The sequence below is a fragment of the Calypte anna genome, chromosome 8, assembly GCF_003957555.1.
Source record: "Calypte anna isolate BGI_N300 chromosome 8, bCalAnn1_v1.p, whole genome shotgun sequence".
Taxonomy (NCBI): Eukaryota; Metazoa; Chordata; class Aves; order Apodiformes; family Trochilidae; genus Calypte; species Calypte anna.
Window position 1 is genome coordinate 768,588 of NC_044254.1, and position 26,802 is coordinate 795,389.

The 26,802-nt window shown below is 52.3% G+C and overlaps 3 protein-coding genes across 5 annotated transcripts; 2 read left to right on the forward strand and 1 right to left on the reverse strand.

The window, feature by feature from the left end:
- The first annotated feature begins 1,182 nt into the window (after window positions 1–1,182).
- Window positions 1,183–9,871, forward strand: ALDH9A1 (aldehyde dehydrogenase 9 family member A1). The gene is made up of 11 exons (XM_008499914.2): window positions 1,183–1,441; window positions 2,382–2,527; window positions 3,581–3,710; window positions 4,004–4,138; window positions 4,642–4,838; window positions 5,621–5,761; window positions 6,450–6,638; window positions 7,582–7,669; window positions 8,216–8,357; window positions 8,822–8,934; window positions 9,051–9,871. Exons 1-11 carry the CDS (start codon window positions 1,267–1,269, stop codon window positions 9,143–9,145), a joined length of 1,551 nt encoding a protein of 516 aa, XP_008498136.2. The 5' UTR covers window positions 1,183–1,266; the 3' UTR covers window positions 9,146–9,871.
- A 214-nt stretch (window positions 9,872–10,085) lies between these two features.
- MGST3 (microsomal glutathione S-transferase 3) lies at window positions 10,086–14,240 on the reverse strand. Of its 3 annotated transcripts, XM_030455060.1 has the most exons (7): window positions 14,132–14,236; window positions 13,659–13,822; window positions 12,189–12,312; window positions 11,585–11,658; window positions 10,937–10,994; window positions 10,589–10,661; window positions 10,086–10,310 (listed from the first exon to the last, which is right to left on the reverse strand). In XM_030455060.1, the coding sequence occupies exons 3-7, from the start codon at window positions 12,303–12,305 to the stop codon at window positions 10,186–10,188; spliced, it is 447 nt and encodes a 148-aa protein (XP_030310920.1). In that variant the 5' UTR covers window positions 12,306–12,312; window positions 13,659–13,822; window positions 14,132–14,236; the 3' UTR covers window positions 10,086–10,185. The 3 variants fall into 3 exon arrangements, with proteins under 3 accessions (XP_030310920.1, XP_008498128.1, XP_030310921.1); XM_008499906.2 differs by lacking the exon at window positions 13,659–13,822 and having other exon boundaries at window positions 14,132–14,240; XM_030455061.1 differs by lacking the exon at window positions 13,659–13,822 and having other exon boundaries at window positions 12,189–12,336; window positions 14,132–14,234.
- Window positions 14,241–15,802: 1,562 nt separating this feature from the next.
- On the forward strand, window positions 15,803–26,541 carry NUF2 (NUF2 component of NDC80 kinetochore complex). Its single transcript, XM_008499905.2, has 13 exons — window positions 15,803–15,925; window positions 17,331–17,405; window positions 18,294–18,370; window positions 19,034–19,095; window positions 19,290–19,387; window positions 19,958–20,031; window positions 20,925–21,021; window positions 21,875–21,937; window positions 22,461–22,598; window positions 23,233–23,373; window positions 24,021–24,196; window positions 25,278–25,413; window positions 25,815–26,541. The coding sequence occupies exons 1-13, from the start codon at window positions 15,803–15,805 to the stop codon at window positions 25,962–25,964; spliced, it is 1,410 nt and encodes a 469-aa protein (XP_008498127.1). The 3' UTR covers window positions 25,965–26,541.
- The last annotated feature ends 261 nt before the right edge of the window (window positions 26,542–26,802 follow it).

A 26,802-nucleotide genomic window follows, 5' to 3' on the forward strand; every position in this document is an offset into this window, starting at 1 on the left:
TTAGATCTCTTAATTGTGCTGCAGGACAAGCAGAGCCTTGCTGTAGGGCAGTCCGTTCAGCCTGCAGCATGGAGACCAGCTGGGGTAGCTGGGGGGGAGGTCTGGGAAGGATAAAACTTGGAAAACTGGGAGCAGTCATGTGGAGAAACGTGTCTCCTGGCTTTCAGAGGCTGTGGTTGTGAGGTGGGTAAATCAGTGTGCTGATCCTCCCTCTGCCAAGGGGGGAGGTGAGGGTGCCCAGGTGGGGGCTGCAGTGTAGGGTAGGAGGGTCTGAGGTGGGTCAGGCTACTCAGATGTCCCCACAAACTGCTCCCTAACAGTCTGAGCAGGGGCAGGAGTGCTACACTGACCTTCCCTGCCATGAGGTGGTGGCATCACCCCACACCCTGTGACACGGGGAGGTGACACATCCAGGGATTCTCTGCCAGTCCTGGGTCTGATCCTCAGTTCTGGGTCATTTGGCACAGTGCTTCCTGGGGGGTCCTGGGGCACAGGCTGTCAGGGAGCTGAGGGGTGCCCTGCTCCAGCCCTTGTGATGCTGTGGTTGGGGTGAGGTGTCCCAGCACCCTGTCCTGCCCATACCCCAAACTTCCCAAAGGGGGACAACCCACCCCTTCCCTGGGAGACATCCCAGTGTCTGACTGTCCTCAGGGGGAAAAGTTCTCCTCTTGTGTTCAGTTGGAATCTCCCCAGGAGCACCTTGTGTCCCGTGTAACTCCTGATCCATAGGGAATGCCCATCCATCAGTTTGGACCCCCCGGAACAGTCTCGGGTCTCTGCCTTCTCCTGCTGCACAGACCTGCTGTGCTCAGCCTCTCCTTGTGTGCCGCCTGCTCCCGGGCTCTGCTCCTCTTTGGGGCTTTTCTCGGGCCCGTCCCCATCCTTCTGGGCCAGCAGGACCAGAACTGGGGTCGGTACCCCCGGGATTGGGCCGGGTGAGGACTTTGTGCTGATGCTGCCCCGAGCGGCTCCGTGGTGACACAGCCCGGGGCCCCTTCAGCTTTCCCGCAGCGCTGCCCTTCTGCTCCTCCTCCAACCCCCACAGAACTGGCCGAGAGGATAAAAAGGGAACGGGACAAAAGGAACCGAACCCAACTGAACCCAACCGAACCGCGCGGCTTTTGTCCTCCTCTCCGCCAGGGAGCGCCAGGGCCGGGGTCAGTGCGGGGCGGGCCCCGGGGGAGCGGAGTCCTCAGTGCGGGGCGGGCCCCGCGGCAGCGGCTCCGGTTCTGGTTCCGGTGCCTTGGGCGTTCCCTGGCACACCGCATGCAGTCCCGGTTCCGGCTGCCCAACCTCCTCTGCAGCCTGCAGCCCGGACTCGCCATGAGCAGCCTCACCGGCACCTTCAGCACCCAGCAGCCCCTCAACTACCGCGGGGCTGCCCGCGTCCTGCCCGCCGATGGCTGCGGACCCGCCGAGGACGTGTACGAACCGGCCACAGGTACCGACGGGACCGGCACCGGTACCGGCACCGGTACTGGCACCGCCCCGGGGGTACAGACGCGGGGCTGCTCCCGGACGTGTTCCCTGAGCCCTCGGTGCCTGACACGGCCTCCCTGGACCCTGCCCGGGCACCCAGCTGCACCCAGCTTCACCCCGGGCACCCAGCTGCACCCCGAGCACCCAGATGCATCCCAGGCACCCAGCTGCACCCCGAGCTCCCAGCTGCACCCCGAGCTCCCAGCTGCACCCCGAGCTCCCAGCTTCACCCCGAGCTCCCAGCTTCACCCCGAGCTCCCAGCTTCACCCCGAGCATCCAGCTTCACCCTGAGCACCCAGCTTCACCCTGAGCTCCCAGCTGCACCCAGCTTCACCCCGAGCACCCAGCTGCACCCTGAGCACACATATTCACCCAGTTTCACCCCGGGCACCCAGGTGTTGTGTGTTGCCTCCTGCAGTGCAGGTCTGTAACCAGTCTTTTAGCAGAGAACAGTTCTTGAGTCTCAGTCAGACAAACAAACAGAAAATGGAGTGGTGCTTGGTGTTGGCAAAGGAGAAGGTTTAAACGTTTCCAAAATAACTGGGGGTTTTTTAAGTCAGAGGTTTCTGGATTCCAGGTGAAGCATTCCAGGAAATTCCAGTGTTTGACTGTGCTGAGGAATGTGCTGCCGAGTCCTGAGGCTGGTAAAAGTGTAACAGGCTCTGGGAAACAGAGGGATTTTGTAACAGTTGGAGCTAATGAGTAACCAGAGTGAGGCTGGGGGGACATCTCTGAGTCCTGCCCAGCCCATTCCCAACAAACCATCTGTGGTTGCAGTTCCAGTGGGAGCCAGGGTGTGAAGCTCAGAGCCTGGGTGCCTGGCCCGAAGCCTTTGGGGTTTGATGCAAGATCCTGTCCTTTTGTGCCCCTTTCCTGAGTCTGCTGCTTTCCCTGTTCCCAGGCCGTGTGATAAGCAAGGTGCAGAGCTCTGGGGAGCAGGAGGTGGATCTGGCAGTGCAGAGTGCCAAGGCTGCTTTCCACACCTGGAGCCAGCTGTCGGGCATGGAGAGGAGCAGGGTGCTGCTGGAGGCTGCCAGGATCATCCGGGTGCGTGCTGGGGCTCACACCCCCCTTTGGGAGGGGGGGTTCTGTCTCTCAGCTTTCTTGGGGTGAATGTGGCTTCCAGCTGGGCTTCCAGCTGCTCCAGGAGGATTGCAGGAGTCAAATCCCACCTCTGAGCAGAGCAGGGAGTTGGTTGCCTTGGGCAGGGCTTTGACTCAAGGCCAGTGTGTTGCCCTCTTTGTTTGGTTTTGTTAGAAGGCACAAAGCTGAGGCCATCCAGCTGAGACCTTGAAGCACTCGTGCTCCTTTTCACCAGGACCCAGCCTGGCTGCACGGTGTCACTGTCACGTTGTGCAACTTTCAGCTTGTCCTGTGGCTGGAGTTTGTCTTGTTTGGGCAACTAAAGCAATGTAGGAATGCTGGGGTTTATCTCAGGCAGCAGATAATGCACATGGGGGAGGGAGAGAGGACACAGATAAGCTTGTTCTGTCACAGACTCATTTGGAAGATTGTGTGTGCTTGGAAATCAGTGTGATCTCCACTGGGACACAGATCTGTGAGAAACCAGACCTCCTGTCCCCAGTGTGTCTGGGTGAGGAGGAAATTGTGTTCCTTCTGCCAGACTTGGTGTTCTGCAGCAGGGGGATGTTTCTGCCTGGGAGATGGCCTGCTAAAGGCTGTGAATCCTTCACCAGGTCCTCTGGTTCCCCTCTGATCTCACTGTCTGCAGCTTCTCCTGTTCCAGGGCTGTCAATTCTGTTTCCCAGGCAGATCCTAAGCTGAGGTTTGATCTGGGTTCATCTTTAGATAAGCAGGAGTGTTCAGCAAGAGTGGGCCAGCAGTGAAGCCCAGTGTCTGTCTGTCTGTCTGTCTGTCTGACATCCCCCTACCCCTGGTTCCAGCCCAGCCACCCCTGGGACATGATCAATAGGAAGCAGGGCTGCAGCTTGTGGATGTGTCAGCTTGTCAGGGCAGAGCCTGTCCTCCTGTGTGCAGGGCCCTGCCTGGGACTTGCCTGCTTGGGAAGCAGCTGTCCCCTTGTGGAGCTGTGCTGCAGGCTGCTCTTAACACGTTGTCACTGTCCCCTGCCTCTCACAGGAGCAGAGAGATGAAATTGCCACCCTGGAAACCATCAACAATGGGAAATCCATCTTTGAGGCCAGAGTGGACATCGAGATATCCTGGCAGTGCCTGGAGTACTACGCAGGGCTGGCAGGGGCTCTGGCTGGTGAGGTTATGGCACTTCCCTCTTTACTCTCTTTTGTTGTGTCCCTTGAGAGCTTCCATGGCACCTCTGCTGCTGCTTTCTCCAAGAGATGGACTTGTCCCTTTTCTGAAGGTCTTGGAAGGATTTTCAGAGATCCCTGCCATGCTCTGTGAGCACTTGTACACCTCCTGTGAGCTTGCTGGGGTAAAAGCTGGGTGGCACCTCCCCAGCAAAGTCAGATCTGCTCCCCAAGGCTCTGGGAAGATGGTAAAGGGTTTGCTCTCCTTACCTCTGCCTGTTTTTCCTCTCTGCAGGTGAATACATCCAGCTGCCTGGAGGATCCTTTGGGTACACCCGGAGAGAGCCCTTCGGGGTGTGTGTTGGGATTGGAGCCTGGAATTACCCTTTCCAGACTGCCTGCTGGAAAGCTGCCCCAGCCTTAGCTTGTGGTAATGGAGCCTGTGCAAGCTGCTCTTTAAAGCCAAATGATTCCTCAGGGAGTGGTTTGGGGAACAGGGTCTAGGGCTCCCTTGAAGGAGGTGTTGAAGGCTCAGCAGAGCCTCCAGGCTGTGACACTGGCTTGAAGGGTATGGAGATAGAGATGGAAACACCACAGGTGCCAAGAGGGTGGGAGTGTGTCAGGAAAAGGCTGGTGGCTTGGCTTTGGGTACCAGCTGAGGAAGGAAGGTCTCTGGAGATGTCTGCAGTGTAGGACCAGCAGCAGCACCATCCCCTCCAGCCCTTCCCAGCAGGAAGGTGCAGCTCCTCCCTTCCACTGGCTGCAGTCTTCAGCTCAGTTTTTTTTTCCCCCCTCTCTTGAGGGGACATCTTCTGGGATGTGTTGAGACAAGCTCCTTGTGCATGGGGTTCTTTTGTTTGCTTTGGTTTTGTTCTCTTTCCCTGAAGCAGTCTGGCTGTTAACCCCACCTTGCCTCTGTCTGGGTTCTCTTAGGCAATGCCATGGTCTTCAAGCCCTCTCCCTTCACCCCCATCTCGGTGGTGAGGTTGGCAGAGATCTTCACAGAGGCTGGTGTGCCCCCAGGGCTCTTCAACGTGGTGCAGGGGGGGGCAGCCACAGGCCAGTTGCTCTGCCATCACCCTGACGTGGCCAAAATCTCCTTCACTGGCAGTGTGCCGACTGGCATCAAGGTAAAGGCTTCCCCAGGGGCACAGGGGGTCTGTGGTGCCAGCCTGCCTGGGGATGTTTGGTGCCTCCTTCAGCTGTGGTGCCTGAGGCTTGTAAAGATGAAGTGTCAGGCAGGATTTCTGCTTGGGGGGTGGAGCAAGGAGCCTGCAGGTGCAGGGTTATACTGGGACTCCAGTTAGCTGACTGGGCACAAGCTTGGGCAGTCAGCCCTTTGAGAGGAGCCCCTGGGGCATCCTCAGCTGTTCATTCCTGGGCTGCAGTGAAGTCTCTGAGCTGCTGAAGTGTGGGGAAGGGGGTGTGCAGAGCCCTGAGAGAACATGTGAGTGTTGCTGGCAGTGAGTAGGTGGGTGCAGCACCACACAGGCTGCTGGTTTCAAGCAGCAGACCAATTTCTGTTAATTTCTCACCTCCAATTCATTCTTTGAAAAAGTCAAAAGTCCCTCGAAAGGCTTGAAAAGATAAACTCTGATTTGAAAGAGGGGAAATGTTGCCCCTTGCACTCTCCTTAAGGGTGTGTACCTCTGGGGTGCAGTGACAGGGATGTGGCCCCAGCTGTCCCCTGGGCCTATTGCTGGGCATGAGTTTTCCTGCAAAATGCCTCCTCGGGGTTTGTTGCTTTGAACTTTAAAAAAAACCAACCCCAAACCTTTGGAGACTGGTCCCAGGCTGCACCAAACCCAACCAGGAACCCCAGGAGCTCCTCTCTTGGGTGCCTGTCACCTCCCTCTGCCTGGCTCCCACTTACCAGTGGCTCACTTGTCTCTTCTGTCCTTGTTTCTCTCAGATCATGGAGATGGCATCCAAAGGGATCAAACCAGTCACCCTGGAGCTGGGGGGCAAGTCACCCCTTATCATCTTTTCTGACTGTGACTTTGACAATGCTGTGAAAGGAGCCCTCATGGCAAACTTCCTGACACAGGGAGAGGTGTGTAAGTGGGGGGCATCCATCCCCCAGTGTGGTGGGCATGGTTTGGGATGGGGGCAGCAGAGCCAGCTGGTGGCTTTGCAGAGTCAGCTGGTGAGTGAGCTCCTACCTCCCCAGGAATGTCCCTGTGCAAGTGTCACAAGGAGTCAGAAGGGGACACCCAGGCCAAAGCCAGCTCAGGGCATCCCAGTGGAGCATGTCTGTGCTGGTGCCCTGTCCTTCCCAAAACTGGAGGGAGCCTCCTTAGCTCCTGGGACCCAGCTCAGAGCAGCAGCTCCTCTGCCCTGAGCTCCAGTTTGGAGCTCCAGCTGTGCTGGTCTCCTCTGGAGGGGCAGCAGCTTCCAGGTCCCTGTGCTTTCCCTGCCCCAGGTTTGGGATCCCCACGGGTGCTGCAGGTTTTCTGTAATCCTGCTGGCAAACTGGTTTTCAACAAGCTGCCCAAGTTCTTGATGCTTGTCATCAAGTGACCTGATGCTTTCTTGCCACCTGGCTGCCTCAGTAGCACTGTGTCCAGCAGGGGTTGTTCAGTGCAGGGGTGAGCAGCAGGGTGCTCTGATCCTTGTCCCCCCTGAGCTGTTCTGGCAGCTGTGGGGGGGCTTTCCTGAGAGAGCCTCTGAGCAGGTCCCCAGCAGGGAGGTGCTGGGGAGTGCCACGTGCCTGGTGCTGAGCAGCCTCTCCTGCACCCCAGGTGTGCTGCAATGGCACCCGTGTGTTTGTGGAGAGGCAGATCCTGGATGCCTTCACAAAGGAGGTGGTGAAACGCACCCAGAAAATCAAAATTGGGGACCCACTTCTGGAAGACACCAGGATGGGAGCCCTCATCAACCGACCCCATCTGGATCGTGTCCAGGCCTTCATCAAGCAGGCAAAGGAGCAGGTGAGGTTGTGGTGCTGCTGCTGACAGCCCTGAAATGTCTCTGCCTCCTGATACAGGGTCTGGCAGCTGCCTTCCTCCTGCCCCACACCTTCCCAGTGGAGCTCTTTGGGGTTACTGGGTTACAAATGACCCAGTGCACATCTCTGAACCAGCTGACATGTCTGTGTCACCCCCAGCAGGGCAGGGTGTAAACTGGGAGCAACCATCATGTCTGGGGCTACTTCTGAGGTGTGGTGACACTGGGCATGGGCTGTAACGTGGCTTGGGGACCAGTTCTGTTGGTTGCAGGAGCCACTAAGGATCCAAGCCAAATTTATGGGCTGTGTGACAGCAATAACATCTCCCTGCCCTTTCTGGTTTGGTTTGGGTTTTTTTTTTCCTCCCAATTTGTAATGTAAAGGTGTTTTAAGTGTCAGTGCCAGGTATATAAATAGGTATATAACTAGCTAGGTATATAAAGAGCTGATCTGGGGATGCACTGGAGCAGGGGAACTGAGTGAAAGCCAGGAGGGCTAGATGAGGGTTTGGAAACAGAACATGGAAGGAGATGTGGGTAAGCAGAGAAGTCCTTCCCTCTCCCCAGAGCTGGACATTTGGTGGAGGTGTTGTGCCAAGCACTGACTGACTTAGTAATGAGGGAATTCACCCCATGTGAAGGGCTGGAAGTTAACGTGATGCCAGCTGAGGATCTGCTCCTAGTTCTGATTGCTTCCCTCCAGCCTGCTCTGGCTCTTGTGGCACTTTGCACCCCAAACCAGAGCTGTGGGGACATCGAGGCTGAGCCCACCCTGACCCTGATCTGTCACTGAGCACTCCTCACCTGCAGACACACCAGGGAGCTCACAGCCATGGGTTGTCCCACTGAACTATAAACCCAGCAGGAGTACTGGTCAGGCAGGGTGCCCCTGGACTGCCTCCCCACCTCCACTTGGCTCTTTTTCAGGGTGCAAAGGTGCTGTGTGGGGGGGATCTCTACGTGCCAGATGACCCCAAGCTGAAGAATGGCTTCTACATGCAGCCCTGTGTGCTAGGTATGAGCCTTCCAGTGCCTGCCATGAGCCTTCCAGTGCCTGCCATGAGCCTTCCAGTGCCTGCCAGGGGCCTTCCAGTGCCTGCCAGGGGCCTTCCAGTGCCTGCCAGGGGCCTTCCAGTGCCTGGCATGGGCTTTCCAGTGCCTGTCATGAGCCTTCCAGTGCCTGCCATGGGCTTTCCAGTGCCTGCCATGGGCTTTCCAGTGCCTGCCATGGGCTTTCCAGTGCCTGGTGCTGTGGCCTCTCCTGGGATGTTGCTGAGTTTCCTCTGGGAGCTGCTGTGTTCAGTGTAACCCCTCTGCATGCCCATGGTGTGGATGTGTGGGGAGCTGGAGGGAGCTGAGCCCCTCGGGAACCCCATCCAGAGACACAGCTGCTGGGAAGGGCTGGCAGGGGACGTGCACTTGGTGCCCTTGCAGCCTTGAGGTGCAGGGTGGGCTTTGCTCCTCTGCTGGTCAGGCTGGGGGATGCCAGGGGGGTGTGTGGGGTGCTGAGGCTGCGGTGCTGGCTGCCTCCTGAAGCACATCTGTCCTGCCATGCTTCCAGGGGACTGCAGGGATGACATGACCTGTGTGAAGGAGGAGATCTTTGGGCCTGTCATGTCTATCCTGCCATTTGACACGGAGGACGAGGTGGTGGAGAGAGCCAACAACACCAAATTTGGGCTGGCAGGTGGTGTCTTCACCAGGTAGGGCAGAGTGGTGTGGGAACAGGGAGGGGAGGAGAAGGGGAATACTGCAGCAACCTGATGCTCCCAGCATGGGCATGGATATCCTCTTCTAGAAAAGCTGGAGCAAGGGGTTGCCCAAAGGGAATTTTGCCTGCACATCTCCTCAGTTTTTCCTGCAGGGTTACAGACTCCTTGCAGCTGGCACTTGGGCTGCTGCCTGCCTGCCTGCAGCAGGAGCCTGATGGGCAGCACCTCTCCTGCTGGAGGCTGCTGTGCTGCTGGCCTTGTCCTGCCTCCCAAATCAAGTGTGGGTTGGAGTACCCACGGAAATAGTTGCTGCATCCTCTGAGCAGGCAGGGACACAGATAAGGCAGACTGGGCTATAAACCCACCTGAGGCTGCTGGCCCTTCCCCAGGGGGTGTCAGATGGCAGGGGAGCAGGGGGTGGGAAGGGACCCAGCTGCATTGCCCTGTTCCTGCAGGGATATCCAGAAGGCTCACAGGGTGGTGGCTGCTCTGAAGGCTGGGATGTGCTTCATTAACAACTACAACGTCAGCCCCGTGGAGCTGCCTTTTGGAGGGTTCAAGGCATCAGGTGAGCTCTGCTGGACTTGTCCCTGGCACAGTGAGGTGGGGTCCCAGGGGATGTGTGTGTGTGTGGTGCCTGGCACTGCCTGGAGCTGTCTCCTCACTCCTGGTTTGTCCCTGCAGGGTTTGGCAGAGAGAATGGGAGGGCAGCCCTGGAGTGCTACTCCCAGCTGAAGACTGTCTGTGTGGAGATGGGTGATGTGGAGTCTGTCTTTTAGTGGCTCTGGGACCTGCTCCAGGGAGCCAGAGGTGTGGATCATGCACACAGCAATAAAGTGGCCTAAAATTGTAAGTGCCTGGGGAGGGGAGTGTAGCTGAGACAGCGTTTGGGCACCTTGCTCCTGCAAGGGGAATGCACACACAGGGCTCAGGCTCTGCCCCAGCTGCTGGAGGGTGGGAACCTCAGAGTTCAGCAGCAATTTGGCTTTCCTGAGCAGCTTCTGCACCTCTATGGCTGTTACCAGGAGCTGCTTCCCTGCTGTGTGCCTTGAACCTTCCATCCTCAGTCACCTTCAGTTTTGGCTTCTTACCAGGTATGACCACACTCAGTGCACACAGAATCCCTCAGACCCTGGAGCTGTAGGCTCTGTCTATTCCCTGACTACATAAAAGCCTTAAGAGTAGGATGGTTTATTCCCTCTAGTCCCCCTGTAAACACAAGATTTATATTTTTTTCCTACCTGTACTGTACTGTACTCCCAAGGTGAGACACAGCATTGTGGGCAGGGTGAGCTGCTGCTGCCTGGGCTGGGCATGGCTCCACAGCACCACAGTGGCACTGAGCTACAGAACAGAACAGAACAGGGTCCTGCTGCTCTTTAGTCTGTTTGACTTCCTTCCCACACACCTACCCTTCTTTGTATACACGATGAAGCAACTTAACAACTTTAAAAGATTGCCTATGTTTGTGTAACAATCAAATAAACACTAACTGTTCCAAAGGTCTTACTGCAGAGTGAAGTGTTAAGGGGTCCAGAAACAGTGCTGGTGCTGCTGCATGGGTTAAGCTGGCTGGGAGATGGCTTCTTGATCACATAAAACAAAAGCCAGGACAGCTCTGCCTGCTGAGCAGATTCCTGTAGTGCTCACAAAACCAGAGCTGTTGTAGCAAAGCTTCTTAAGGAAACCCTCCCTAGCTTTAGAATGAAAACACAGAGCTGACAACTTCATTTTATTGAATGAGGGAAAACAAAGCAAAACAAAACACCAGGAAATGAAATGCTCTAAAAGAAAACAAACCAGCAATCCCTTTAGTGTCTCAGGCAGCCACCAGCTGGTCCTGGCAGGTCCAGCCAAGGTGCTGGCAAGCTGAATACACTCCTGTGCCCACCAGCCCCAGAAGGGCAACTGAACCAATGGCTCCTCTGCTTCTGTTTTTGGGCTCTGGGAAAAAAGAGACACGTTTGTCAGTTCAGCAGCCCTGAGAGACTGAGCCTATCCTGAAAACTGGGGAGAGCAGGAACTAAAGGTAAATCTGCAGGCAGGGAGCAGGCACTGCTCTGTGCTGCTCCTCAATTACTGCTCTTCCAGCAGCAGGAATCACCTGCAGTCAGCAGCCTGGGACCTGCACCATTCTCAGCACACCCTGGCTGGGAGCTCTGTGCTGCCTGCTGGGTGTCAGCTGGAGGACAGAGCCCTGAGCCCAGGTCCCAGGCACCCACCTCCTGTGTAGTAGCCATAGGCGTAGAGGATTCTCCCAAGGATCCAGGTGAGACCAAGCCCTGTGGCAACACGCTGCAGAGAAACAAGGGTTCAAGGTTCTGGAGACCTTGTGTGTGCTCTCAGAGCAGCCAGGCTTCAGGGAAGTGGCCCTGCTCCTCTGCAGCACAGCTCCTCCCAAGCAAGAAATGGTTTAAGGCACGGTAGGTGCTGAATCTTATTTCATTCATCAGATTCCTTCTGCCACCACATTTTTAGAAGAGGGATGTGGCTGGGGAAGCAGTTGCTGGGCCTCCTGCCCCCCCAGACCAGAGTTCCAACCCCTGCAGCTCTGCTGGGCTGAGACTTACCGGGTGGTAGATCCCACTGGTGCCCAAGAAGAAGAGGAAGGCAGGGTAAACTTCCAGGCTGCAACAAAAGGGAGGAGGTTGTGTTTGTGCTCCAGTTGCTGACAACGAGGAAACTCCAGAAATGCAGAAGCTGTGAGCACCCCCTGCCAAGGGCTCTGCTAGGCCTGACTGCTGAGAGCATCCATGCTCAGTGCTGTGGCCACAGATGGAGGAAACACCACCTGAGCTTTCAGGTCAGTACCTAAACCACTGCTAAATCCCACTTGCCAGCAGCCAGCCCAGGAGCTGCTGTTCCTCCAGCACCCCCCTGATGGACTCCTGCAGCACGGTGCACGGGGGAGATCTGGGCAATGCAGGAGAGGAGCAATCCCCAGACAGACCCTCCTGGAAACAAGACTTCAGTGTCCTCAGGGGCAGCCATGGAGGCAGAGCCAGGCACAGGGGAAGAGGAGCTGCTTCAGAGCCCTGTCCTGTGGTTAGAGACATGGTAAGGAGCCAGGCAGGGCACTACTGCTGAGCATTCCATGGATGGGTGTTGCCCTCGGGTGCTAAGGTGCCCAAGCAGTGGCAGAAGTGTCTCCAGCTGCCCTGCCCCACATCCCTGGGTATTTTCAGGCTGTACTCAGGCTGTACTCAGGCTGTACTCACGTGTTCTGGTGTGCACGCTGGATGCAGTTGAAGATGTGCCCGTGCTCAGGGTCTGTGCTGTACATGGTTGGGTACTGCCAAAGAAATAAACCAGCAGCAAAACCTGAGCAAGGGGAGGCTGGGCTCTGGAGCTCCCCAGGAGCATGCCCTGCAGCCCCCCTCCCCAGGCAGCCTCAGCAGCCTCCAAAAGCTTCACCCCGACCCAGCTCAAAGGCTCCTCCCTGGATGCCAAGAGAAGGTCACCTTAAACACGTCTTGGGTAGGGCTCACAAGCTCAGCCTGAGCTCCAGAAGCCCTCCTGTCACTTTTGATCCACCAGGATCCCTTTTCCCCTCACCACCACCCTGGCTGCCTGTGCAGGGCAGGGGTCTCTGTGGTTTCTTTTGCCCATCAGTGTTCCCAGGCTCAAAGCCTGGAGCTGTCAGCTAGCTGGGGCCAAGCCCCTGATCTGCCAAAGCCCAAGCTCTGCTGTGCTGCCTGCTCCATCCCTCCCACACCCAGGTGGCGGGGCAGGAAATATCAGGAAGTCACCCAAAACTGAGCAGGGTGTCAGCTGGCTTGTCTGCAAGACCAGCTTTGACTTTCCCAGTCCCTCAGCACTCACCTCCACCTTGTAGGTCCTGCGGGCCTTGGCCACCTTCACTGCCAGGTGCATGACCAGGATGAAGCTGGCAGCTCCTGTCAGGATGACGTAGCCATATTCCTTGGAGAGAACTGCCATCCTGGAGCTGGCAGGGAAGGAGAGCCTGTTACTGACAGGACAAGAGGAAATGGCCTCAAGGTGTGCAGGGGAGGTGTGGATGGGATATTCAGAACAATGTTTTCACCCACAGGGTTGTCAGGCCCTGGGCAGTGGTGGAGTCCCCATCCCTGGAGGGATTTAAAAGCCCTGGAGATGTGGTGCTGAGGGACACGGGGCAGTGGTGGCCTTGGCAGTGCTGGGCTAACAGTGGGACTTTATGATCCTAAAGGGCTTTTCCAACCAGAAGTATTCTATTCCAGGGTGTGACTGCAGGAGTGGCAGCTCACTGCATGCAGAGATGTGTTTGTAAGAGTTGCTGAGCATGGACCCAAGGCTTTCCAGCATGGGGACTGGCTGAAAAATGGGAGAATTGGTGAGTTGGCCATTGCTACATGACTATTGTTCTCATTTAATGGTTCTGTGCTCCCTCGCCCAGGACTGAGATGGAGGCACAACCAGGAGGGTGTATCCAGCACAAGGTTGTGTTGCATCCTTCTCCCTCTTTCCTGCTCCCTGTCTGCCAGACCTGCCACCAGCCCTCAACCCCGAGGCCTCTGCCACCCTTCCTGCACCAGGGCCCTTCCCCCTAATCATCTGACACTGGGTTTCTTGCACAATCCCAACCCTCAGATGGTGTCTCAGTGACCCAATACATTGCTACACGAATCAGCACAGCAGAAGAGACCTCGCTCCAGCACTGAGCCCATTCCCTCTCTAAACCAAACCCCATCTGGTGCCCCCAGGATGTAGCAGGGTTTAGGTGTCTCCTGTGCTGTCAGTGCAGGGGAAAATGGGCCACATCACAGAACCAGAACCTATTGCAAGAGGATCCTCACAAGGGATCTTCAGGGACCAGAGGCTTTGATTTCTCATTTGCAAAGGGAGCAAGGTGAAGGTAACAGCTTGCCTTGCCCAGCTGAGGTTTGGCAAGCAGTTATCAGTAAGAACATTCAAAACCTCAGTTAATTAAGAAATGTCAGCTGTACTTACATGTACCTGACAGGTAAGACACTGAAAATACAACCCACTCCCCCCCAGCAGGGCAGGCTGGTGGTCACAGTTCCCCTGTAAGTCACAGGGTTGGTGAGCCCAGCCTGCCAGCAAGGACTGGGATGTGCACTTTATCTTCACAGTGCTGAGTTACAACCCAAGGTTTTATGGCAGCAGCAAAGAGCACAACTGGGTCAAAGCAAATCCCGTGAGGTGTTTTGTAAAGCTGCGGGTACAAAACTCTACCGGAGCCCCACAAAGCATTCAACATCCACGGGACCTCCCTCCTCTCCCCCATGGCAGCTCTGCGGCTGTTTCCGGATTCCGGTGCCTTTCCCCAACCTTTCCCCGCAGCTGAAGGACTCTGCTGGCGGTCAGGCAGCTCTCCGGGCTCTACCAGACTGAATGCAGACCTTCCGTGCAGCAAACGCTTCGGGCTGGGGCCACAAGGCCGTGAGGTTCTGGAGCAGGGCACAGCAGAACCGCTGCCGGGGGTGCTCTGATTGCTGTGAGTCAGCAGAGATGAGTGAGTCTCCTTCTGCAGCCCCACGCGTGGAGCCCCACGGGGACACCAGAGAGGAGCTCAGGCAGCTCAGGAGCACGGACAGCCTTTTGTCCCCGCTCCAGGGCTCAGCTGCCCGGCCCGGCCCGCTCCGGGGGGACAAAGGGGAGGGCAGGGAGGAGGTCGCGGCTCTCCCGACATCTCCTGTACCCTCTGTCGCGATAATGGCGTTGGGAGCACTGGCTTCGCAAGCCCCGCCACCTCCCCGCTCCCTCCCGAGGGTCCATCCCCGCAGCCCCAGGCCCGCACTCACCCTCCGGAGCGGCTCGGAGCACCCCGGGACGGAGCGGAACCGGCTCTGCCCCCGGTACCGCCCGCAGGCGGGACCCCGGCGGGGTGGAGCTCGGGAGAGACGTCCGGGGGAAGGGAGCGTGTGCGGGGAGGTGACCCCGGCACCGGTTCCGGGGGCTCGGGGGGGTCTGTGCGGTTGTGTCTGTGCGTGTGGGTGCTGAGCAGCCCCTGCTCTGCCCTCAGGCGGGTTCCAGCTCCCGCAGCGCTGCCCCGCAGGGCTGTGTTTGTATCGCGATTCCCGACACCTTCGCCCTTCCCTTGGTGTCTGTGGGCTGAGGGAGGCAGCGTTCCACGCGGGGGCTTCCTGCACCCATTCCTGTGAGCACATCCTTCTCCTGGCACTTCCCCGTGTCAGTGATACCAGGGTCTTGTGTGACCCACAGAACTGTCAGGGTTGGAAGGGGCCTTTAAGACCCCCCAGTCCCACTCCCCTGCCATGTGCAGGGACCCCTCCCACCACCTCAGGTTGCTCAGAGCCCCATCCAGCCTGGCCCTAAAAACTTCCAGGGATGGATGGGGCTTCCACCACCTCTCTGGACAACCTGTGCCAGGCTCTCACCACCCTCATGGGGAAGAACTTCTTCCTAACATCCAACCTAAACCTCCCCTCCTCTAGTTTGAATCCATTCCCCCATGTCCTGACATCCTCAAGTCCCTCCCCAGCTTTCCTGTAGCCCCTTCAGACACTACAAGGCCACAATGAGGTCTCCTCAGAGCCTTCTCCAGCCTGAACCACCCCAGCTCTCTCAGTGCTGTCCCAGCAGAGCTGCTCCAGCCCTCTGAGCACCCTCCTGGCCCTTCTCTGGGCACCCTCCAGCTCCTCCGTGGCTGGTGTAGTGGGGAAGCAAGGGGCAGCGTGGGACTCCCGGGTTTAATCCCTTTGCTCAGGGACTGCCTTGCCATAGCACAAAGTTCTCGGGTTCCCTGGGCAATCTGGGCTGGTCCCAAGCAGCTCTGCTGGGCTCTTTGGCCAGGGAGGGCTGGGTGAACTCATCCAGCAGAGTGCTGGGGCCTCTGCCATGGTTTGGGCTGTGCCTGTGACAGGCCCTGCACTGCCCCTGTCCTCTGTGCTAAAGGGTGGGTGTGAATGCTGAGCATCTCTCTTGTTCCCTCCCAAACAAACACTCTGGCAGTGTCCTGAGTCCCAGGGGAAGGAGAAACGCGGAGGTAGTGAGGTGGCATGGGGAGGGAAATTGGAGCACAGGGAGTCTTCTTCTCTTGTAGCTTTATTGCACTTCAGAAAAGCAGCATCTAGACTGAAACACCATGTGGAAAACCAGCCCTGCTGCCACTTCTCAAGGATTAGTGGGGCTGATCTGAAGTGACTGTGTCTTCAACTCACTCCCCGCCTCTCTGCCCGCCCTGCTCCTGCTCCCTGCCCCTGCTCCCTGATCCCTGCCGCTCCCGCTCCTCCCCCGGTGCCTCAGGAGGCAGCCCCGCCCCTAACGGCCAACGGTCGCCTCGCGCAGGGGGGTGTGTGTGTGCCCCGTCCCAACAAGCCCCGCCCCTTTTCCTTAGAGGCGGCCGCGGATTGGCCAGGGGCGGGGCGGGAGGCGGTGCGCGCCGGATTCAAACGGCGGCAGGCGGGGTGCGGGGAGGGAGTGCGGGAGAGACCGCGGGAGGGAGCGCAGCCATGGAGACCATGACCTTCCCCCGATACAGCCCCGACGATATCATCAGCTACCTCCGCAGCCACGTCCTGGCCGGCGCCGAGGCCCGGAATCTGGTGAAGGGCGACGTGTTCGGCACCCCCAAGGTGCGTGAAGCAGCTGGGGGTGTGTGTGAGGGGTAGGCTGCAGGCTGAGGTGGCGGCGTCGGGGAATGCCCTGGGAGCCCTCAGGAGGGGCTCTGCGGTTTTCTTGCGGTTTTCTTGCAGGGCAGTTGGTTTGGTAGGGGATGGCTCCCTCCGGTTGTTGGGCCTCTGGTGCAAGGCAGAGCCTCCTGAGTGCCGCCAGTACCTCTGTGTGTGGCACATGAGGCTCGTAGGAGCTGCAGGGTTAAACCCAGAGCTTCCCCTCTTTTCCTTTTGAGAGAAGCTTGCTTGAGCCTCACCAGGAAGGAGTGGGTTTGTTTATGAGGTGAGCTCAGAGCAACCTTCCAGTATCTGAAGGGGCTACAAGAAAGCTGGGGGAGGGCTTTGGACATGGGGGGTAGGGAGAGGAGAAGGGAAATGGGTTAAAACTTGGAGAGGGGAGATTGAGGTTGGACATGGGGAAGAAATTCTTTAATTTGAGGATGGTGAGACACTGGAACAGGTTTTCCAAGGAAGCTGTGGCTGCCCCATCCCTGGCAGTGTCTCAGCCCAGGTTGGATGGGGTTGGAGCACCCTGGGCTGTGGGAGGGGTCCCTGCCCATGCAGGGGGTTGGGAATGGATGAGCTTTAAGGTCCCTTCCAACCCAACCCATTCTGTGATTCTATAAACAGACAAATATGACATTACACCATCTGTCTCTTTTGGTTCTGTGGGAACAAGATTAAACTAGCCACAGAGTGTCAGTTTCCACAGCTTAGTTGATCAACCAATTCTTTTAAACTAATCCTGTAAAAAACTCCTCTCCTTGCTCCACCCTGTTTTTTTCCTTTCCTTCTCCATGCCTGACCTTTAATGTTACTGTAGGCTTGAAGTGTCCTCAGCTACAGAAGTGGCTTTAATCTTTAATGGATGCCTCAGTCTGGTTCCCTGTGCTGCAGTGTGAGTGTCTGTGCCTGCTGGAGGAGGAGGCTGACAGGTGTTAAGGGAACGATAGGATGATTGCTTTTAAGGTTTAAACTGCTTGTGAATTGGTGTTGTAAAGGAAGAATTGTTTGGTTTGTAGGTGTTCTCACCCTCTGTTTTAATAATGTGACCAAGGGCAATTTGTGCTATGGGTTTTCTGCATTTTTTTTTCATGTTGCTTGGTTTCAGACTATGTGAGCAGCAATGTGATTAACACCACTGCACAGCTGTGTCAGTGAGGCTGCAGTTGTCTGAGCTGGTTGTTGTTTCTTTTAATTGGACTGGATGATCTCCCAAGGTCCCTTCCCACCCCTAACTTTGTGATTTCTGTGATATTGTTTTAGAAGCTGGCAACCCTTCACCTGCCAACTACTGGAAAGTGGAACTTGTCAGTCTTGGTGTCTCAGTGCTGGATTCATAATGCATTCTGATTCCTTCCTGCAGCTTGAGGTTTTACACATGATTTACATGAGGATCCTGCAGAAGGTCTATGGGATCCGTCTGGAGCATTTCTACATGGTATGTCTGCTGACAGGGAGAGGATTAAAAACATGAAGCAGCTAAATGCTGAAGTATCTCCCTCTCTTTCTCACTAGCAAGTGGCAAGCAGCTTACCCTTCTGCAAGCTGTAATTGCATGGGTGGGAGCTTGAAAATTCTGCCCCTGTTGCAGGAAACTCTGGTGTGAGATGGGGTACACCATGGGCATTTGTGTTCAGGGGGCAACTCTGTGCTCCCTGCTTAGGTGTTAGGCTGGCCCAGAAGCAAAGCAAATGTTGCTTTTAATGTCTGATTATCTCCATTAACTGAAAGTGCAGCTGGGTATTAACTGATACCTTGCTGACCAACACTTAAGTTACCTTCTGTCTCAGATAAGAACTGATTCTGGAAAGGGAGAATAAATAATGTTGTGCTGGGTCTGGATAAACTGCAAGGGAGCTCAGATGTGTGCAGGTTAACCCAGGATCTCACATCAGCTGGGGTACTGTATTGCCAGGTTTTAAATATCAGAAAAGCTGACAGTGTACCACTGCCTTCTCCTTCTGGCTTCTTCTCAAACCTCTGGAGGGTGGGGATTTCAGGGTGCTTAAACAGTTCTGTGGTGTTAGGTGTGTAATGTCACACACCAGTTTTGAACAAATTAAATCAGAGGCTTTAGATTGAATTCCAGAGTTTGTGATGGTGGGACTTCAGCTGGTATTACCTTTTTATAATTTGAGCAGCCAAAACTGACACCCCAGAGTCTGCTGAGTAACTGGATGGAGTTCTTCAGCCTCTAACTGGTGTTCTCTGTGGCTGGGGAGATCATCCTCAGGGAGTTCAACCTACCTGGGTTATTGATGTTGTGGAAACAAACCTGTGCATTTCTGTATGAGCTGCTTATGGACTGACTCCCTTTCCTCTTCAGATGCCAGTCAACGTTGACATCATGTACCCACAGATATATGAAGGCTTCCTACCTGTTTGTAACTTGTATATTCACATGTAAGTGGAAAATGTTTCCTGTGTTCAGTTCTGTTCCTTTTAGAGGTCCAATTTTCTAGCAGCACTGGGACTTCATGCCTGCTGTCTGATGGTGGTTCCTCTGCTTGCTGCCTCTGGGCAGAGAGAAACCTGCAGAGGAACAGGGGACAGCAGTAACAAAGTAGAATCCTCAGCTGGCAGTTACATTGGGAAAATAAATGTGTTAAATTAGTAATCCTCACCCAAATGGAGTGCAGATCTGTGCTTTGAAAGGGTCAGCATTACACCCAGAAGTTCTCTCAGGCACTTATTGCCTGTCTGAATTCTCTGTAGGTATCTCTATTGCAATAAGGTGAATTTTAGAGTTTTAAGATTCACTCCATCTCTAAGGGGGGAGCTGACCCACAGTTAATTGTACAGGTTTCCTAATGAAGCTGAGAGGTGTTTTTCAGGCTGGGGTGTTGCCTCTAAACACACCTGCAGGTGCTGTAAGAACACAGATTGCTCCATGCTGGTCTGTGTGTTGTGTCCTGCTCTGTTCTTCTCCTGATTTACTGCTGTCTCATCCTTGTTGTGTGCATGCTGTGGGGTGAAAGGATGAGATCTCCTTGCCTGTGGGTGTGAGGAGCAGGAAGGCTGAGCAGTGGTGGCTGCCCCTCAGTCTGTGTCTCCTTCTCCTTGCAGGGAGCGCTTGCTTCCAGTCTGCCGCGTCCCTGACTTCCAGATTGCTGATGTCCTAAACCCAAGTAAGCAATTCCCTCTAATCCTTCTTTTCCCTGGGCTTCTGGCTCTCACTCTCGGGGTGCTGCTTCTCAGTTGGCACAACCAGCTGGGCATCTGAGGTGGAGAACTGTCCCTGGCTTCCAGCTCCCCTCCTGGCCCTTGCTGTCCCTGTGCTTATGGAAAGCAGGGTAGAGATGGCTTCCAATTCCTGTTCCAGAAACCAAGAGGACAATCCGGTTCCTGAGTGGCATCCTCAACTTTGTCAACTTCAGAGAGCTCCGTCGGGAGGTCTACCTGGAGTTACAGCTGAGCTATGTAAGGCTGGGGGCTCTGTTAGTCCAGATAACTGCTGAAGGGTAATTAGTATTAACCTAGAACTGGGGGCTGGGGTTTTTTAACTCTGTGTCTAAATAACACGTTGGAATCTTAAAGGTAGCCAAGGAATATGGGAAGGTAGCAGCTCAATGTTATGTAAAATCTGTACAGCTGTTACATGTTATAAGCACACACAGCTACTGGAAATGGCTTAAGAAAAACCTCTGTAAGCTCCTTAAGGAAACGTCAGCTGAGAAGAGTGGATGAGCTTGACAATATCTTAAAGTTTCTCTATGAATATGACCAAGTTATTTGGCTATGTGAAGTTTTTTTCCACTAACTTGTTTGGTAGTTTAGAAAAACAAATACCTGCTAATTTTGAGAAGACAGATGTAACAGTTCTGGGCTCAAGCTGGGACTGTAGGTGGCTGCTCTTCTGAGTACCCCAGTAATTCAGAGGTGGTGGATTTCCTCTGAAGTAACAATGAGAAGGGCTCTAATAGGAGTCAAGAGTGAAACCATATTCTGTTAAATTAAGAAAAAGTAAATCTTTGAATCTGTAATTTGCAGAAATCAGCTATGGAGAAACACCAGCAGCTGGAGGCAGCAAATCGGGAGGCAGTACTGAAGCTGGAGAAACTGAAGTGAGTGTGAGCAGTGAGCACCTGAGAGGCACCTCTTGGCTTGTCCTGCTCAGTGCACATCATCTGGACAGGCTGGGGCAGTGGGCTGAGCCCAGCTGTGTGGGATTCAACAAGATCAAGTGTTGGGGCCTGCATTTGGGTCACAACCAACCCATGCAACACTCCAGGCTTGGGAAGAGTGGCTGGAAGCTGTGCAGAGGGAAAGGACCTGGAGGTGTCTGAGTGTAAGCCCAGATGGCCAAGAAGGCAAAGAGCATCCTGGCTTGTATGAGCAGTGATGTGGCCAGCAGGACCAGGACAGGGATTGCTCTGCTGGTACTTGGCTCTGGTGAGGCCACACCTCAAATCCTGGGCTCAGTTTTAGGCCTCTCACCACAAGGACTGCAGTGTGTCCAGAGGAGTGAGGCTGGGGAAGGCACAAATGTGACAAGGAATGTCTGAGGGAGCTGGGGTATTTAGTCTGGAGATAAGGAGGCTCATGGGACACCTCACTCCCTGAATGGGGGTTGGAGTGAGGAGAGCTCTGACTTTCTCCCAAGAAACAAGAGAGAGAAGCAGAGGAAATGGCCTCAAGCTGTGCCAGGGGACATTTTAGGTTGGAAATTAGGAAAAGTGTTGCCTTTGTTCTCTTGGTGGTTTCTGTTTTGCCTTACATGCTCTCTAAGCTTAGTCATCTGTTATGCTCATGCCCCTTCTTGCCAAAATAATTTTCTGCTTCAGCTACAAAACAGAAAAGCAGAGAAGAACAAGATGTTACTTGGAGAGTGTCTTGCCCTGCTTGCTGAAGTTACTGCTTGTGAGCTCTTTTGAGAGGGTGATTGTTTTATCTACTGCACTCTGTTGACCTGACTGATGATGCTGAAACTGTTCAATATTCTTTTGTGTGTGCTTAGCACAGTTCCAGTTGAGCACCAGGCAGAGGTGAAGCAGCTGACAGCAACCATCCGAGAGCTGGAGCAGGTCCTGAGGCAGGACTACCGCCGCAAGCAGGTATCCCCTCTGCAGTCCTGCTCTCTGCTTCTGCACCTCTCCCTTCACCACCACTTACAGGGAGTTTCCTGTTGAAACCAAAGCTCATTGCACCACAACATCTTGCCAGCCCTGGGGTCAGGTTTTCCTGTCAGTGTAAGGAATACAAAGCCTCCTTGAAACCAGACTTCATTGGGCACTTGGGAAGTGTGTTCATCTTTCTCTCTGCACTACATTGCTGCAATGACTTGGGAGAGACCTCTGTCATTGTTTGGAAGTGTGGTGTGTGGTTCCCTGTTGGATTTTTGCTTTGTTTTCCACAAGAATTCTCCAGATTTGGGGAACTGGAGGTGGGGTGTGGCAGGAAATGAGGCCTCTCAGGGGTCACCCAAGGGAGTGCATGGCAAAAAGATTAGGCTTGATTGCAGGGGTAACTTTCCAGCAATGACAACTTGCCTCTAACATCTCATAGGTAACCTTTTCACCTGTTTTGGAAAATAAATCTATAGGTTTATTTAATTTTAAGTCAAGTCTCTGCTATTAATACTATTAACCATGTCTATGACTTATGTTATTGGGGACTTTGTATTAATTCAGGTTTTTTTCATGATGCTTCTGCTGTAAAACTAGCAATAAAACAGATTGTCCATCTCTTATCCCTGTTCCTACTGCTCGCTGGTGCTCTCTGGTGTTCCCAGTGACTGTTGCAACATCTTCCTTCCCTCTCTTTTACTCACACACTGCGATTTTGTCTGTTAGTTAATGGCACTCCAGAAACCATAAACAGGATTTCTGTTGTAGCCAGAGCTGATAGGCAAAGGAGGCAGCAGTTGTAGAGATGCTTATTTAAAATTTGCTACTCCTGTTTTTTCAGACAGCTTTGCAAGAAGTGATTTCCCAGAAGAAGTCAGATATTGCAGAGAGTACCAGAAAGCTGGTAAGTACCTCTGTGTGGGCTGGAACTTGCAACTCAGATCAACTCATACATCATCCATTCTTGGAGCTAGGTAATGTTCAGGTGCTGATTATTAGTTTTTAAAAAAACTGATTTAGCTTAAGTTTTTTCCACCTCATGAAAGCTTTAACTTTAAATACACATTTCTGCAGTGTGAAGCTGTCTGTGTTCCAGAAGCTGATCTGTTCAAGGTGAGACACCTGGACTTCTAGCCAAGGGGTTCTGAACAGGCATCAGCTGGCAGGCTTTTTGTGCAGTACCTTAAATGCTGTGCTTGTGGCTTAGTATTGGACTTTGTGTGCTCAGGGGGCAAAATGGACTCTGAACTGCTCTGATCTGGATGTTAATGATGTTCAGAAGAATTTCTTTTTACAGCAAACTTTCTGATGAGGAATGACTTACAAGAGAGGAAAGAGCCTCTGTAGATCCTGGCAAGCCATTCCACACAGTTCCTTTTTGTTCACTTAACTGATAATATTGAAAATGTCTTTGTCTTGTTAACTAGAATGAGCTTAAAGTGACAATGGCTACTTTGAAAGAAGAACAGGAGCAGCTGAAATCAAAAATTGTGGAGAGTCCAGAGGAATTAAAAAATTACATGGAACTGATGAAAGAGACTGTCAAGAAACTGAAGAAATCCAAGGTGAGGTTTTCCTCTGGCCACACGAGGAGGACATGGGTTTTTTTCACATCTTTTTTACTGAACTCTCATCACCTAGAGCTCCTTTTTGAATGACTTTATTCTTGTAGTAAAAAAACCAACAGAACAGTGGTTTAGTCTGAAATGAAATGACAAATTCACAGCATACTGAAGGTGGGTTCCACTGAGTTCCCCTCCTAGCTTTTTGGTTTTTTTAGTAGTAATGACTTTAAATGTTTGTAGTTCCTTATGACTCATGCAGCAGTGAAGCTTGGGTAGCTGTCTTCCTAGGTGTTGTTGTATAAACTTTATTGCTGTAATTTCAGACATCTCTTTGTTTGTTTTCATGCTTTAGATAACTCCTGTTTTACCCACATAAAATTTCTTTGCTTTTCTGTCCTGAAAGCTCTTACAACAAGCTAGATAATTAGTGGAAACAATTGCATGTTACTTTTCTTATGCTTTTCCAAATAAATGCTTTTACTACAAATCAAAGATCTCACTTCAGTCACTACTGAACATTAATTCCAGGGTATGTTAAACAAAAAAATTATACAAAAGCCAGTGTGCATTACTACTGTGCAAAATAACTGCTGAACTTCCAAGCTGGTTTAGTAATATTAGTTTCTCTTTAAAGCAAGAAGTTATTGAGAAATATGAAGGCTACAGAGACCTGGTTGAGGTTCTGCCTTCATGCCAACTGGAGGTGCAGTTGTATCAAAAGAAGATGGAAAGACAAGGAGCAAATGTGGAGAGACTGGCCAGTGTATTATCAGAGGTTTGTGTTATTCACATTATAGGGAAAACTGAATGTCTAAGCAAAGCAGGCAGTCATCAGTACCTGTCTGTTCTGCAAGTTCCTTTCTTCTGTCCCCAAAAGAGAGAATGTGGGTAACTTCAATCTTATTCCTAAAAACACCAGTAAACCATGACTGCTGCTTTGCTGCATGCCAGTGGTTAATGTCTTGTTGACCAATTCTAATAGTCAAAGCCTTTGTTGCCATAGAAACCTGACCTGAAATAGTTTGAACTCTCTTGGGGTTGTTGGTAGGAAATGATGAAAGAAGAAAAGTGAGATCCATTTTTTTTTTCTGCCTAGGGAGCAGAGACTAAGAGCAGAGAAATGACTGCTTCAAGAAGAGTCATATCTGAAGTGCCTTTAACTTCAGTCTTAATATTTCTAAGTCAGATTTTCCCTGATTAAATTTTTGTCACACCAAAATCATTCCAGGGCCTGGGATCTAGTCCATGGATGTATTTAAAATCAGATAAAGACTGGGGAACTGGGATTTAACTGGGACAATTAGTTGGCAATCAGATCTTTAAGAAGCAGGAAGCTGGTTATTCATAAATGAACAGTTTATGTTGTTCCAAGTTTTCCCCCCTCCTAATTTAACTTCTTTCAATACTTCTGACATACCCCAGGTCAGACATCTGGAGGACCAGTATGAGGGTGCTCAGATTGAGCTGCAAAAGTGGAAGACAGATGAAGTCTCCTTGAAGAGACTGGTCACTGCCAAGCATGAGAAGCTGTCTACAGCTGACATCAAGATCACAAAGAAACGTGAAGATGTTGAGCAGTACAAGCAGACTGTGTTTGAGTATGGATGAGCTGAGATTTCTGCCTGGTGCTACTTTATGTCTCTGTTATCTGCTCCCAAAGTTTGTGTCTGCTACAAACACTGAGCTGAGCAGGAGGAAGAGAACGAGTGATGTGGGATAGATTTGTATGAAGACCACTGATGCTGCAGGCAGGGATTTAGGGTCTCAAATCAATAATTGCAATGTGACTTGACAGCAATTCTTTTATTGGAGCACTAATTTAATTTATAATGCTTATTCTTGATTCTTTTATCTTCTTAAAGAGAATGTCACATTGGGATAATTTTCCAACTTATCAGACTTCAACAAAGCCCCATTTGCCTTTCATGAATTTTTCATAATTTCCCTTGCCACTTTTGCTCATTATCAAAGATGTTCAAGACCCATGGGGAAATAGGGCTGGTATCTCAGAGGAGTATTATCCTGACATGATGCTTCTAAAACAAAAGGAAAAGTGTCATTTGATCAAAGCCTCTCAGCCCATCTTCCTTCCTCCTGCATGCTGAAGGCAAGCTGCAGAGCAGTGTTTGCAGCACAGCAGGCACTCCTGCAGCAGCAAACCCCTGCATTCTGAGGCTGTGGCTTCACTGCAGGGTTACAAGTGTAGAAGAGCTTGTATTTATTTAGCTTGTAATCCAGGAAATGATTGGCTGGGCAGATGAGCTGTGATGGAATGGAGCTTTTCTGCACAGAGCTGAGAGTCAGCCAAGGTTTGGTTCTGCTGCTAAGGCTTGGGTGGCAGCAGGACTCCCAGGCTTCCTTGGCTCCTCATTTGGTGTATTGTTCTAGCTAAGGGAGAGGCATTAAAAGCTCATTTTCCTTCCAATAAAGAATGAAAATAATACAATCTAATGCTCCTTTGTGTTAAAAATTGCTGTTTAATTGTTTTTAATGTTTTATCACTTCCTTAAAGTGATAAAATTAGGAGCTTTAAGCACGAGGGGAAGCAAGGTAACCTTGGCCTGAAAACAGGAGTTTTTGGTGAATTAGAGAAGGTCTAATTGGTGTGTGGTGGGGCTGAGTTTAGTCTGGAACTGCTCAAATGGCTAAATAACTTTTTTTTTTCTCTCCCACCTTTAGATATTGTAACAAAGTTCAGGAGAAGAGGGGTGCTGTGTATGATAAAGTCACAGCCATTCACAAGGAAATCCAACAGACAAGGTTCAAAATTCAGCAGCTGCATGAGAATGCTGAAAAAGAAGAGATGAAAGCTAAGGTGAGGCTTTTCCTGAAGGAATCTTGCTTGGTGTTCTCAAAACTGGTTTTTAACTTGGGCTATGTAGATAAAGTAACACTTAATTGCCACAAAAGCAAGGAGGTGAATGTTGGGAGGGAGAGCACTTGCTGCTTGTTGCTCCACTTGGTGCCACGAGTGAACATAGAGCAGGGCAGTGTTTGCCCCAGTGTTGTGACCACTGGAGTTACACCAGAATCAGAATATTTGGGTTCTGTTTGTGGCTGCTCTTGTTCTTGTGCTGTTTTGTAACTCTCTTGTGTTCTTTGAATGCTGGTACTTAAACTCAGGACAAAGGTACCTTTTCAAATCACTTGGCATCCTTTTAGAGCACAAACATGAAGTTTGCTGATGGTGCTTTTTCCCTTTTATCTCCTCTGTAGGAAATCTACCTGAATCTGAGGGCTGCCCTGGAGAAACACCATGACTCTCTCATTAAGACAGCAAAGAGTTATGCAGCCTCAAGAGAAGATAAAATTGCTGAGCTGAAGAAGGGACTGCTTGCAGTACAGACTGCTGGGAGTAGTTCCTAGGCCTGTCTTCACTTGTATTCCATTTTCATGATGTGTAGCCCCCTGTGTTCAGGAGCCTGCCCTTTGCATGGGATGGATAATTATTCCAGGCAAAATCCAGCTGTTTCAGGAACCAGGAGTCACTCATTTACCTTTCTAGTCAGATCCTGATGGTTTGAGGCCAGCAGTGTGGTAAGGAAGCCCTTGGCTCAGCCTGTTTGGATTGCTTCAGAACCTGATGTTAGTGGTAATAGTGCAAGTCTGGCTAATTCCAAGTTGTATGGCATTATACAAACCTGCTTTTTGCAGGAACTGGTCTGCAAGCTTTGGGCTGTTCTACTGCCATGGTTCTGTGAGGATTAAATCCTGATGGAGCAGTAGAATCCATGGAAATGCCAGTTTACTCTCATCATGAATCTTGGTGCCTGTCAACACCCAGGGCTCTCACTTCAGTCAACAGCACAGGACCTGTAGCTGCTTGGACTCATTGTTTCTGCTCTCTGGGGTAGTGAACCCTCATCAGTGTTTCTTAGGAAGCTTCTGTTTGGGTGTTTAGTCCTATAAAAAGCAATTACACAGATAAGTGTTTTGTATCTCAACTTGTCATGGCATTCAGTTTGCCACAGCTTTCTTATTTGCAGAAATAAAATGTTAATTTTAAAAATAGCAGATACAAGGATATTTAACCCTATTTCTCTAGTGTCTCTTCCCTCCCTGCTCTCCCAAGGGCTTCTTATGTTGCAAGTTGAAAATGTTGGCTTGTAGGTAAATGCTGTTGGGTAAAACAACAGGCTGGAATTCAGGAAGAAACAAAACTTCTCATTTCCAGAGACAGTTCTATGTCTTTCCAACAGACTCT

Bases quoted from the DNA above. Each gene is read 5' to 3' on its own strand.
- NUF2 (XM_008499905.2), top strand. From the start codon at position 15,803: ATGGAGACCATGACCTTCCCCCGATACAGCCCCGACGATATCATCAGC. The intron at 19,388-19,957 runs GTAAGGCTGGGG...TGTAATTTGCAG, and splicing joins TGGAGTTACAGCTGAGCTAT to AAATCAGCTATGGAGAAACA. The intron at 21,938-22,460 runs GTAAGTACCTCT...CTTGTTAACTAG, and splicing joins CAGAGAGTACCAGAAAGCTG to AATGAGCTTAAAGTGACAAT.
- ALDH9A1 (XM_008499914.2), top strand. From the start codon at position 1,267: ATGCAGTCCCGGTTCCGGCTGCCCAACCTCCTCTGCAGCCTGCAGCCC. The intron at 1,442-2,381 runs GTACCGACGGGA...CCCTGTTCCCAG, and splicing joins CGTGTACGAACCGGCCACAG to GCCGTGTGATAAGCAAGGTG. The intron at 6,639-7,581 runs GTGAGGTTGTGG...GCTCTTTTTCAG, and splicing joins TCAAGCAGGCAAAGGAGCAG to GGTGCAAAGGTGCTGTGTGG.
- MGST3 (XM_008499906.2), bottom strand. From the start codon at position 12,305: ATGGCAGTTCTCTCCAAGGAATATGGCTACGTCATCCTGACAGGAGCT. The intron at 10,995-11,584 runs GTGAGTACAGCC...CTTTTGTTGCAG, and splicing joins CAGCGTGCACACCAGAACAC to CCTGGAAGTTTACCCTGCCT. The intron at 10,662-10,936 runs GTAAGTCTCAGC...GTTTCTCTGCAG, and splicing joins CCAGTGGGATCTACCACCCG to CGTGTTGCCACAGGGCTTGG.